The sequence below is a fragment of the Bufo bufo genome, chromosome 5 (assembly GCF_905171765.1).
Source record: "Bufo bufo chromosome 5, aBufBuf1.1, whole genome shotgun sequence".
In the NCBI taxonomy this organism is placed as follows: domain Eukaryota; kingdom Metazoa; phylum Chordata; class Amphibia; order Anura; family Bufonidae; genus Bufo; species Bufo bufo.
The window spans coordinates 215,273,547-215,286,596 of record NC_053393.1 but is presented as its reverse complement, the minus strand read 5'-3'; the positions used below and the strand labels follow the sequence as shown (position 1 = coordinate 215,286,596).

The 13,050-nt window shown below is 40.4% G+C and overlaps 1 protein-coding gene across 1 annotated transcript in view; it reads right to left on the bottom strand.

Annotated features, from left to right (window-relative positions):
- The window catches only part of CNTNAP2 (contactin associated protein 2), a 2,268,074-nt gene that overhangs the window by 1,327,433 nt on the left and 927,591 nt on the right, over positions 1 to 13,050 (bottom strand). Inside the window, exon 4 of the mRNA XM_040431924.1 lies at positions 10,351 to 10,498. Within this exon, the coding sequence (XP_040287858.1) occupies positions 10,351 to 10,498 (148 nt within the window). The remainder of the gene's footprint in view (positions 1 to 10,350; positions 10,499 to 13,050) is intronic.

The window sequence follows — 13,050 nt, the reverse complement described above, 5'->3', positions numbered from 1 at the left end:
CCATGCAGGTTGGCATGACCCGAGGGAATCTTCGGCGCAGACGTGGAGAATGCTTTTACTGTGGAGATCCTGACCATTGGATCAACCAGTGTCCTGAGAAGGTCGTCTCTGTCAAGTCTCCTAAGGCAAGGCAACCTAAAGACCAGGTACACCCTGATTTTTCTAAATGTAAGCTTTTGGTACCCATTACGATTTCTCTGGGGGTAGATAAATGGCCGGGTAAGGCCTTTATTGATTCTGGCTCAGTGGCCAGCTTTATTGACTCTGAGTACGCTGTAAGATTGGGTATTCCAATGTTTGCTTTACCAACTCCTATCCATGTCATGGCTATTGATGCTACTCCTCTTATTGGTGGTACGGTGAGCTCATGTACCTCAGAGATTTCTCTAACCGTGGGTGTGTGCCACTCAGAGAGATGTTCCCTTTTAGTCCTGGAGAACCTACCGGTTGATGTGGTACTAGGGTTGCCTTGGCTCCGACTACATAACCCCACTATAGATTGGTCCAAGGTGGAGTTGGTGAGATGGGGGCCTAAGTGTGTCTCATGCTTGTCCGTGGTACAGGTTGAGGTCTCAGTAAAGTCTGATACTTTACCCACTGTTGTTAGGGAATATTCTGATGTATTCTCATCACCAACCCTGGAGGTTCTACCCCCCCCATAGACCTTATGATTGTACTATAGAGCTAGTAGAGGGGGCCAAGTTTCCTAAGGGCCGAATTTATAATCTTTTTAAGCCCGAACGCAAGGCCATGGAAGATTATATTAAGGAGAGCCTTGATAAAGGGCATATTAGACCTTCTGTATCTCCTATGGGGGCGGGGTTTTTCTTCGTTAAGAAAAAAGATGGTGGTCTTAGGCCATGTATCAATCACCGGAAATTAAATAAAATCACTGTCCAGAATAGATACTCCCTCCCATTGATTCCGGATTTATTTAACCAGGTTCTAGGGGCAACCTGGTTTTCCAAGATTGACCTGAAAGGGGCATACAATCTAATCCGAATCAAGGAGGGAGACGAATGGAAGACGGCGTTCAATACTCCGGCAGGACACTTTGAATATCAGGTGCTGCCTTTTGAACTCAGCAATGCCCCAGCTGTGTTCCAAAACTTTATGAATGACATTCTTAGGGAGTTCTTAGGTAAATTAGTTATTGTCTATCTTGACGACATTTTGATATTCTCTCCTGACTTCGAATCCCATGTGTCTCATGTTAAACAAGTATTAGAGGTGTTGAGGGAGAATCAGCTATCCGCTAAGCAAGAGAAATGTGTCTTTGGTGTACAGGAGATTCTGTTTCTAGGGCATGTTCTGACTCCTCACGCCTTCAAGATGGATCCTGGTAAGGTACTAGCAATTAAGGAATGGGTAAGACCTTCATCCTTAAAGGCCTTACAACGGTTCTTAGGTTTTGCCAATTACTATAGTAAATTTATTATGAATTTTTCTGTAATTGCTAAACCGTTGACCGACCTTACTAAGAAAGGGGCGGATTTGAAGAATTTGTCTACTGAGGCCATTTCTTCATTTGAAAAATTAAAAAAGGCATTCAATAGCGCTCCCATTCTGATCCAGCCTGATCAGGAGAGACCTTTTATTGTGGAGGTGGATGCGTCCGAGGACGACGCAGGAGCAGTCCTTTCACAAGGTCCTGCTAGCCTCACTAACCTGAGACCGTGTGCCTTCTTCTCCAGGAAATTCTCTCCCACAGAGAGAAACTACGACATAGGGAATAGGGAGCTGCTGGCCACTAAATGGGCATTTGAGGAGTGGAGGCATTTTCTGGAGGGGGCATTGTGTAACTGTGGTCACTGACCATAAAAACCTTATGTTTCTCGAGTCTGCTAAGAGGTTGAATCCCCGTCAAGCCAGATGGGCTCTGTTTTTTACTCGTTTTGATTTTTCCATTACGTTTAGGCCGGGAAGTAAAAATGTGAAGGCGGACGCATTATCTCGGAGCTTCCATGCTTTTCAACCTACAGAGGTACCACCTGAATCCATCCTACCAGCAAAAATCTTCATAGCAGCTCTAACCCAGGATATCTCGGCTCGCATTAGGTCTGAACAACATCTGGCACCGGTATCCACCCCAACAGATAAGTTGTTTGTTCCCGTACAATTTTGTCTCCAGCTGTTGGGTGAGTGTCACGATTCTGCCTTTTGTGGACATCCGGGTGTTGAGGGCACTAAGGATCTGGTTTCTAGATCTTATTGGTGGCCCACTCTAACTAGGGATGTCAAGTCCCACGTGTCAGCCTGTGAGGTTTGTGCCAGGTCCAAGACACCTAGGACTCGCCCTGCTGGTAACCTACGACCCCTACCCATTCCCAGTAGACCCTGGTCCCATATCTCGATGGACTTTATAACTGACCTACCGCCGGAGGAGGGTAAGACTGTGGTTTGGGTAGTGGTCGATAGCTTTAGCAAGATGGTCCATTTCATTCCCCTGTCTAAACTCCCGAATGCCAAAACCCTGGCGTCTATTTTTGTGAAAGAAATTGTTCGATTGCATGGTATCCCAAAAAATATTGTTTCTGACAGGGGTGTGCAGTTTGTGTCCAAATTCTGGAGGGCCTTCTATCAAGAATGTCAAATTTCATTGTCTTTTTCCTCTGCCTACCACCCTGAGAGTAATGGGCAGACTGAACGCCTTAATCAGTCTGTGGAACAATTCTTGAGGTTGTATGTTGCTGATGACCAGCAATTATGGGTTAAATTTCTTCCATTGGCTGAATTTGCTTTGAATAACCGTGTCAATTCTTCTGCTGGGGTTTCACCTTTCTTTTGTAACTATGGTTTCCATCCCCGTTTTCATTCTGAGTCATCCGTCTCCTCCTCTAACCCTGAGGCAGATAGGCTCTCCTCTGAACTGTGCACAGTTTGGGCCCGGGTTCAATCGAACTTAGAAAAGGCTCAAAGTTCTCAGAAACTCAAGGCTGATAGGAGACGTTCAAGGGGGGTGAATTTTCAGGTTTGGGATAAGGTATGGTTGTCCTCCAAGAATCTCTCTCTTAAGGTAGATTCTAGAAAGTTTGCTCCTCGTTTTATTGCACCATATAAGATCACAGAGGTGATTAACCCGGTATCATTTAAGTTGGAGCTGCCCGAGTCATTCCCCATTCATAATGTGTTTCATAAATCTCTACTTAAAAAATATTTTGAACCGGTAGTACCATTGAAAGCCTCGCCTCTGCCAGTTCTTGTTAATGATGCTGTCGAGTATGTGGTGTCTAAAATAGTGGATGTCAGGAAGGTGTGTAATTCCTTGCAGTACCTGATTCACTGGAAGGGGTATGGACCTGAAGAGAGATCTTGGGTACCTGCCAGGGAGGTTCATGCTCATAGATTTCATTTAGAACACCCTGAAAGGTCATCGCCTGAAGTCTTGGGTCCGGTGGCCCCTCATAAAAGGGCCCTGCTGCTTAGCTTCGGGAGCGAGGATCTGTGTTTGACCTCGTTCCCAGGGTGGCTTTGCTAGCTGGGAGGCTCCCTACTCCTAGGTCTGCCTTGAGCGCCGAGCCGATCACTCGGTGCTCGACTGGTCGGTCTGTCGGTCATGTCACGTCACATGATCCTCACTCCCCACTATAAATACAGGCAGCCTGCTGGCCACAGGTTGCCTGTCAATTTAGGTTCCTGGCATTTGTTGGATACCTGTATACTTACCTGATCCTGTTCCCTGACGATCCTTTGCCTGCTCCTCCTGTACTGCGCATCCCTCCTGGTATTTTGACCTCGGCTTCCACCTGACTATTCTTTGAGGACTCCTTTGGTACTTCTCTACTCTCCTGGTATTTATGACCCCAGCTCCCCCATGACCATTCTTTGCTTATCCCTCTGTACTGTGTTGTCCTCTTGGTTTTGACCTGATCCGTTCACTATCCGTTATTTGTCTTGTCTGTCCTTCCCGCACGTATCCTAAGTTAGGGACTGCCGTCCCCTGTCATCAGGACTCGTGAGGCAAATAGGCAGGGCCAGGGGTGAGGGTGGAGCGCAGTGGTCACTATCCTCCCCCCTGTGTGTGTTTGTACGTGACCGTTACAGTTTTTGTCACTTTTGCATTAAATTTATTTTGTTTTATTGGCTTGAAGTTGCACTACATAAAAATGTTATATGGCAATGCTGTTTTGGCTATCCTCAATCCCCCCCCCCCCCCCCATGTGATTAAGGTCACTGCCCGAGGGGGCCTGACTGCACAGGTGCAACCCGTGTACATTGAGGGTTGTAAGTAACCATGCAGGGATCACGTGCTGAATGTGCGGTACATATTCCAGAAAGTACCAGTAATGTAACTCCATCGGGGAGCACAGGGAGTGCAGCGCTATCCTGGTAGGAATATTTTCAACATTATCACTGCTGCAGTGGTTAAAGGGGTTATCTAGTAATTTTTATTGATGATATAACCTCTGGATAGGGCATTAAAATCAGATCGGTGAGGGTCTAACACCAAGAACCTTCGCTGATAAGCCATTAGATGAGGCCGGCCTCTTCCTAGGCCATGTGATATCACTGTACATTGGTCACATGGCGTAGTTGAAGCTTCGCCTCCCCCCTCCTGGCAAGAAGTCAGACAACCCCACTTTACCAGGAGGGGTGGAAAAGGGTGGTTAACCCTATTACAGCCAACCACTGCCAACCATTACCTCCGCTGCTGAATAAAATGACATGGTACTTGCAAAATACTTAAAGGATAACTGTCATATTTTTTATTTTTTTGCTAAAGTGTAGAGCAAGTGATAGGTAACAATTTTGCAATAGACTTTATTTAGCCAAAACGTTTATTTTTGGTAGAAAACTGAGGCTGAAATGGCCCTTAGCAGCACTCTTCAAATGAGCATTGCTAAGGGCCATCCGTCTCCTATTAGAAAAGGGGAGACGGGCTGTGCAGACACTATGCTTCTGCCTCCTGTGCTTCCCTTGGAGACAGAAGGCTAGGCACAGGAGTCTTAGGAGTTAAAATTAAATTTATATTCCCCCGTTCTATGCAATCTAATGCTCCGTTACATTCACTGACCTGCGATCCCTGTGATAATAATTCATGAAGCAGCAGCTGGCTCACTGCGCACAGTGCTTCTATTTCCGGCGGCTGCTTCATGAATTATTATCACAGTTTTTCTTTAACATTACTAATAAAACATATAAAAATGCAGCAATTAAAGGTTACAATAGTTGAACCTCCAAGTATGGAGTACTACAAATACATTTAAAAAGGGAGATTTTCTTAGATTTATATAGAATTTGAGAAAAAGTTGTGGTGTTCCATTGAAGGGTACATGTCTTAAGAGAATAATATCTCCATAATACAATGTTGTACAGAAGCACCATAAAATGGCACAGAGACTGCCATAGTTATGTAATATGAAGCCATAGCCTCTTTGCATAACTGCACACAGCTCTGCCGTATGCATGAGTTCTACGTCTGACCTTGACGTATTTTATAAACTTTTCTTTGAAGCTAGCACACTGTTCACATTTTAATTATACAGTATATGTTGTTTACGGTTGACATTTTTGAGGAAATATGAACAAACAATATTACACCTGATTCATTACTTCATGCAGTTCATAAATTGTTCCAACGCGCTCAAGTCTACTTTATTATAATTAGTTAGGTTACAAAGCAATAATTCAGCAATAAAATGCTGGAACCATTTCAATGTGATTAATTTGTCACAACGAAATGAACACAATTTTTATTTCTTATTAAAATTTTTAAAAGCACCAACTTACTGGGACTGAGTGGCTGAGAGCTGTTTTGTGAACAAATATTAATGTATACAATAGAACAAATGGTGTGTGTTGGCTTGGTAGCACAGAAGACCATAGCGATACTCAAAATCAGTAGATTCATAGAGAATTGGAAATATACAAAGGTCCATACAGGTTATCTGGGACCATATCATCCTCTTAAGGGCCAATGAGCAGACATGTAAGCCATTGGCTGCTAAGGAATATATTAAGCGGGCTTATGAGCTGAGCCATCTCCATACATGGCAGGTGGCAGCTGTATTATACAGCTGGCATCCATCTGCAATGGATAAGATCAGAGATAACTCTGGTCCCGACTGTTTGACTGTGGCTGTGAAGGTAAAATTAAAAAATGTATGTCCCTTTGAAGATAGGGAGGGAACAAAAATGTTGCCTAAAATTAGCTTAGTCCTTAATCCCTTCCCACACCTGAGCATGTGTTGTCCAAGGTGTGCATAGATCAGACTCAAGAGCTACCCCCACTCCATACCAGGCTGAGTAATACAGCTGACACCGAGTCACAAACAATGACCGGGACTTGACATAACTTATATTACATTTATTTAATGCTTTTAGATGCCATGGTCAATAGTGGTCATGGCATCTGACAGGTAGAACAGATTGGCCCGATCCTGCTGCATCCCCTGAAGATGGCAGATCTCCGGCGAAACATATTGGGGGAAGAGTTTGAGTACTTCTCTTTTAGCACAGTTATGGGCACAGATATATGGTTGCATTTAAGAGACTAGAGAAAGAAGCAACATTCCAGGAGCAGCGGCGCCGGTGGCAGAGCACAGCCACCAATGCTGAAAAAAGTGGAGCTACTATTATATACAGTTGATAACATGGGAAGAGTAGTATTCACCGTAAAACTATATTATGAATTATTTGTGCCATCACTGAGGGTTTTAACCCTTTTTTTTGTTCTTCTCTCTTCTCTATATTGTTGTAATATATGAACTAAATAAAAATGAAGTCTTAACTGTTTAGTGGTACACGTGCCAATAGAGTGCACATAGTCTTTTGACTATATGTATAATATGATACTGGTAAAAACGCCAGCACTTGTGTCAAGGGTCGATTGACTTAACTCATGCCCCACAGTGCGCATCCATTAGGAAATAGAAACTTGTTTACTGAATACCACTTTCAGGAGAAGAAACATTTGGTTTTTCCAGTGACCTCTGTTTTGGTCAGCTTATATGTAGGGGTTGAATTGGCATTTCTGGGGCTTTGTCTCACTGCTAAACTCTGCCGTAATACAGCACTAAGCTCTGCTCCATCACACTGCTATGTTCCACCCCATTGTACCACTCATCCCGCTAAGCCTGACTTTCAACTTAGCCGTGCACTCTGGGCACTAGTGTGACTGCTCTACAGCTGGGAAGGGCCCCCTTCCTGGGATCATGTGCAGCTAAACAGGCTGAACTGGTGATATGTCCACTTCTCTTATCATTTTTTCAGCCAACCACTTATGGCAGCAGAGGGCTCTGGGACCTCAAGCATTTGCATGGTCTGAATGGTGATAAAGTTGCCGCTTTCTATATGGTAGGTATAATACTGTTCATAGAATGTTTATAATAAATTATATTATATAATCCAAACAGATTGTTTTTTTAACATAAAGAATGATGAATACAGAACATATAAAGAAAACTTAGGGACCAACTAAGAGGGAACTGGATCCTCAATTAGTAAAAATCATGAGCACCATATAGCTATAATTCCTTTTGATTTTGATTAATAAAATATACTTAATGTACTTAAATCTCGAATGTTCAGTCCAGCCCTGAACACATATACTGCATTCTTGCCTCTTTTCAATGAATAAAAAAATTACATCAATAGCAGCAAAGGACATGAAATAAAGGCTGATTTAGGGGAATCTTCAGGATAGTTTGATAAATAATGCTTTTTCTTACTATTATTGTGATAAATGACAGTACAAACCAAGGTTGCACAGATAATGTTCACACAGTCTTTATAAATATTGTATATTACAAAATAAGAAAAATATTGCAGAGCAGTTTTGTCTTCTTCCGAGCTATAGAGAACTCAAGGAGTAAATGCCGCATGTAATATTATGACACAATTCAGATTGGCTTATCACTCATCCTCTCAAGATTATGAAGCAATGAAGAAATTCTATTGAATAAAAATAAGATTTCCTCTTTCCACTTTGCCCTCAGAGACAGGATTTTATTCAGAGTATCAATGTTCCCCAGTAACAATAGAATAACATTGTTTTCTTTATGTTATTTCAATATGGTTATAGATACTGTATATAGAAAGAACATAAAATGGAGGGCATAAAACAAAATAACCTTAGACTTACTTATGAACTAAGCACAATCAATGGTCTTCTTTTTTATTACATTATGTTGTAACTTAAGCAGGTACCTTAAGATTTTTATTTCTTAAGGTACCCTAATGACACTGAATAAAGTTGTTTTGCTGGGGATTTGTCAAATATATGGGTACAGGCATAGTGATGTACATACAGCTTCCAGTTCTGCAGCTCTGCACCATTCATTTGAACTGGGATCAGCTGTGGTACCTCTTTAAAAGTCAATAGATGAATAATATACAATATTTATTACATGCAAATCAGAAATTACTTGTGGTCCAAGTGCTGCATGTTGTAAATTCTAAACTGAGCCAAAGCCATAACTGCTCTCATTAAATGACTTCTTGAAGTGCAATTTGCAGGCATTGTGACTGGATACTAGTTTGCTGCATATGCTTTGCCAACACTTTCTGCCCTTGAGCAGTTCCAAAAGGAGTAATATATATAGTGCATTTGAAAAGTCTTAACACGCTTTCACTTTTTCAAAAAAAATTAAGTTGCGTCCTTGTGCCAAGATAAAATAAAATAAAAATGTACCCATCAGTCTGCCCTCAATACCTCATAATGAAAAAGTGAAAACAGAATGTTTAAAATCTTTGCTATTTTATTGATTAAATAATTTATTGAAAAGGACCAACTAAAATATTGCATTTATCTCATACCCTTTACTTAGTTGAAGCACCTTTGGCATCTTTTACAGACTCCAGTCTTCCTTGTTGTCCCAAGTTTTGCACACCTAGATTTGGAGATTTTCTTCCATTTTTCTCTGCAGCGCCTCTTAAGATCAGTCAAGATGTATGGGGATTTTCAGTAGACAGTTATTTTCAGGTTTCTCCAGAGATATGTGTTTGGGTTAGTCAGAGCTCTGGCTGGGCCACTCAAGGACATTCACAGAGTAGTCGCTAAGCCACTTCTCTGTTTTCTTGGTTGTGTGCTTAGGGTCACTGTTTTGCTGGAAGGTAAAACTGAAGCCCAGTCTGAGGTCCAAAGCACACTGGATAATATTTTCATTAAGAATACCTCTGTACTTTGCTCCATTCAGCTTTCCCTCAACTCTGACCAGTCTCCCTGTCCCAGCTGCTGAAGAACACCCCAAAGCATGAAGCTGCCACCTTCATGCTTCACTTTGGCAGAGCAGTTTTCCTTCAAACATGATGCTTAGAACTGAAGCTACTACAAGTTTAATCTTGGTTTCATGAGATCGGAAAATCATACTTCTCATGTCTTTTAGGTGCTTTTTTTGCTAACTTTCATGCCTCTTTTACTGAGGAAAGGCTTGTTGCCTAGATTGTTAGAATGCTGCAGTGATGGTTGACCTTCTGAAAGATTGTCTCATTTGCACACAGGATTTTTGGAGCCTAGACAGAGTGACGATTGGGTTATTGGTCATGTCTCTTACCAAGGCCCTTTCCCCTCCATTACTTAGTTTTATTGGGTGTCCAGTTTTAGTAAGAGTCCTGTTGTTTCAGATATATTCCATTTAAGAATTATGGAGGCCACTGTGCACTTGTAAACTTTCAGTGCAGCTGAAAATGTTTGTACCCTTCTCCAAATCTGTACCTCTACATAATAATGTCTCTGATCTCTATAGGCAGTGATTCTAGTCATGGCTTGGGTTTTACTCTAATATGCATTGTCAGATATTAGACTAATATAGACAGGGTTGTGTCTTTCCAAATCATGTCCAATCAACTGAATTTACCAAAGGTGGTGTCTAACCAAGGTATACCAAAATCTCAAAGATAATTTCTAGTGTCATAACAAAGGGCCTGAATAAGCAAAATTTTATTTTTTTATAAATTTGCAAAAAAATTGAAAATTCGGTTTTTACTTTCTTGTTATGGGGTATTGATTGCAGATTGATGGGGGAGAAATGTTTTCATTTTTTTTAGTAAATGGCCACACAACATAATAAAATGTGAAAAAAGTGAAAGGGTCACATTGTAACTTATTCCACTGCAGCATTGACTCCTTAGAAGCAGAAAGACTCCTAATAGTCATGGGCTATGCATTATTTACCTCCTATTTGATGATTTACCTCCTACCTAATAGTAAAAGCACTAATTGAGACCAAAAAAAAGTGATGCTAAAAAGCATATCTTGATAATCTTATTAATGTATGACAATGGATCCAATTTTACATTGAAGATTGACACTCCTCAGAGTTTAAGAAGCTGATGTGAAAGGTAAACAGTTTCCAATAAATGTAAATTTTAAGTATGAACATTAAGTTTATTTTTATTTTATGAACTTACAGTATGGACATCCATATAGTTCAACTCTTAATCCAATCTGTCCTTCTCCACTCCAGTCCAGAGGAACGATACGCACATAGCTAGCTACTATTGGGTGTTGCAGCTCATGTCGGACAACAGTATCTGAGTTTATGTTTCCTGGAAATGCCTGTAGGAGATATGAAATATTTATCTTAGTATAATCTTACAGAAATATCATTAAATTAAAGCATACTTCAGACAAGTCTTTAAAGGGAATCTGTCATAAGTTGTGACTATGCCTTACTGCTGACAGAATAAGGTAGGGGTTGGATAGAGCAGTATAAACATACCTTTTGGGGACCTTTTTGTCATCAGGAGTAATAAGAAAATTATTTTTTATTCTGCCAGGTTCTGATCCTGCAAGTGTACTAGAGGCGAAGTTTTACTGTAAAGTGTTCTCTGCATTAATCTGCTTCACAACCCCTTCCCTTTCTTGAGTGAGAGCTGTAGCATCCAGTTAGGAGACCACTTTCATTCAGAACAGAGGGGAGGGGTTGTGAGGCAGGTAAATGCACACAGCACTTCATAGTGAAGCCCCAACCTTAGCAATTGCAAGAGCAGAATCTGACAGAATATAACATCATATTCACACTCCTTAATAAGGTATGTTTATTCTGCCCCGTCCTAATGCTGTCAGCACTTGATGAAGTTTTTTTTAAAGGTTTTTTTTTTTAAAGATGGCCATACACATTACATATAGTAGGTTGACTGATGGCTGACCAAATGATCATCTAATGAATAATCTTTTGCAGATACGGCCATATGATTTTTAAGGTACTCATACATATTTGTCTTAAGTTGATTGACATGGACAATTTCAACCAAAATATAGATTTTTTTTTACTGAAAATTAACAATAAACAATTACTTTAACCAATAACAACCAATAACAGACTATCATTGTGTGAAAAGTAGTCATACAAACAAAGATAATTCAAGGAAGAAAGATTGTTTTTTAAAAGAATATTCCCAAAAGATCATTAGTTTTACTGGGTTTACTGGGTGTAACTGGCACATGTATGGCCAGTTTTACATGAATAAGATAGACTAGGGGAGCTGTGACACAATAAATAAATGGTGCTATTGGGGGACCAGCTGTTTATGTTGGCAACATGAATTTAACTAAAGTGTTGTGAACCTATCTGTACAGAGGCTTCATACACCTTTATGGCAGCCTTATTACTGCTACAGACAAATTAGAGCTCAAATATTACCATGACCCCTAACATGTCATCTGAATTTTATTAAAAATTTTTTGAGAGAGCGATGTAAGAAATAAATCATTTACACATAAGGTATAATACAGAAGGTTGAATTAACAACTTAGCATCAGATACACATTGGTGATTAAGTCGTACACACTGTAAAAACACAAGTGATTTGATTCATAGTCATATTAAGCATGTAGGAATACAGAAGTTAAAGACATTGATTAGAATCAAAAGCATGGTGTTATTTATAAACTTTTCCTTGGCTTGCAGTGTTCATTCAATTACTACAACAGTAAAATATAAAGCTTAATTAGAACCCGATGGTGCCAAAGACAATATCCAGAATTTCAGACATTGTTTAACATCTTGGAACTGAAAATTAAATTAAAACCTCTTTACTCTGAACTCAGAATGCATCCAAAAAATCACGAAAGTGTCCACTGAGTATGAAGCACTGGCACTGGTTTGCGCCATTTTGGTTTCAATGTTAAGCACTGAAATGCTGATGACAATCTGCTGTCTATATCTAATGGCTGATTCCTCTAGCGATGGGTTGGAATAATGAAATGTTTCACAACAATTTAAATGCAGAGGAGGCTTCATGTTCAATTAGTTGTTTATAAAAGTGGTTAAAATATTCCAAGATGAGAATAGTTTGCTTTTTAAATCTGCAGGAACCTGTGTAGTTCAATATGGCCACTTAACTATTGAAAGAACTCAATAGAACACCCATGGGAAAACCAAGATCTAGGACAAACATTTGCACAATTCATTTTATGTAATATTTTATATCAACCAATTTTCATTATAGCCATTTCACTGAACATTTTATTACAGACAATTAGAATAATGCAAAAAGCATTAGTTCAAACATAGATAAAATGAAATGATCAAATTCAAAGAACCTATGTAAATGTTTTCACACAGACTTATTATTATTGGAGAATATGCAATATGTGAAACTAGTTATCAAACTAAATAATAATTAAATTATTTAGCTGATGCCTTTTGATCAGGTTAAGACAACATATGTTGTATACTATATATTAGCCCTTGTTGTCAGGGGCGTACATAGAAATCCTTGGGCCCCATAGCAAGAATCTTAATGGGGCCCCACTAACTCCGTCCACTGGCCCATCCCACCACCTGCCCTGGCTTCTCCCCTGCCATACCCCCAGCAGTTGCAGCCATGTAGACATTAGGAGCTACTTTCACACTTGCGTTTCTATTTTCCGGTATTGAGATCCTTTTCTAGGATGTTATGTTATCCCAGAACACCACTAACCTCTCCTTCAGGCACCACACAGAAGCTCCGCCCCCTCACAGCGATATGCCACAGGTCTTTCACCAGTCCTCTGCACTGGTCACATGATGATGACATCACCAAAGGTCCTTTAGACTTCTGCTGCTCTGCTATTCATTGGCTTCCAGCACTGGTCACATGGTTGATGACATCACCAAAGGTCCT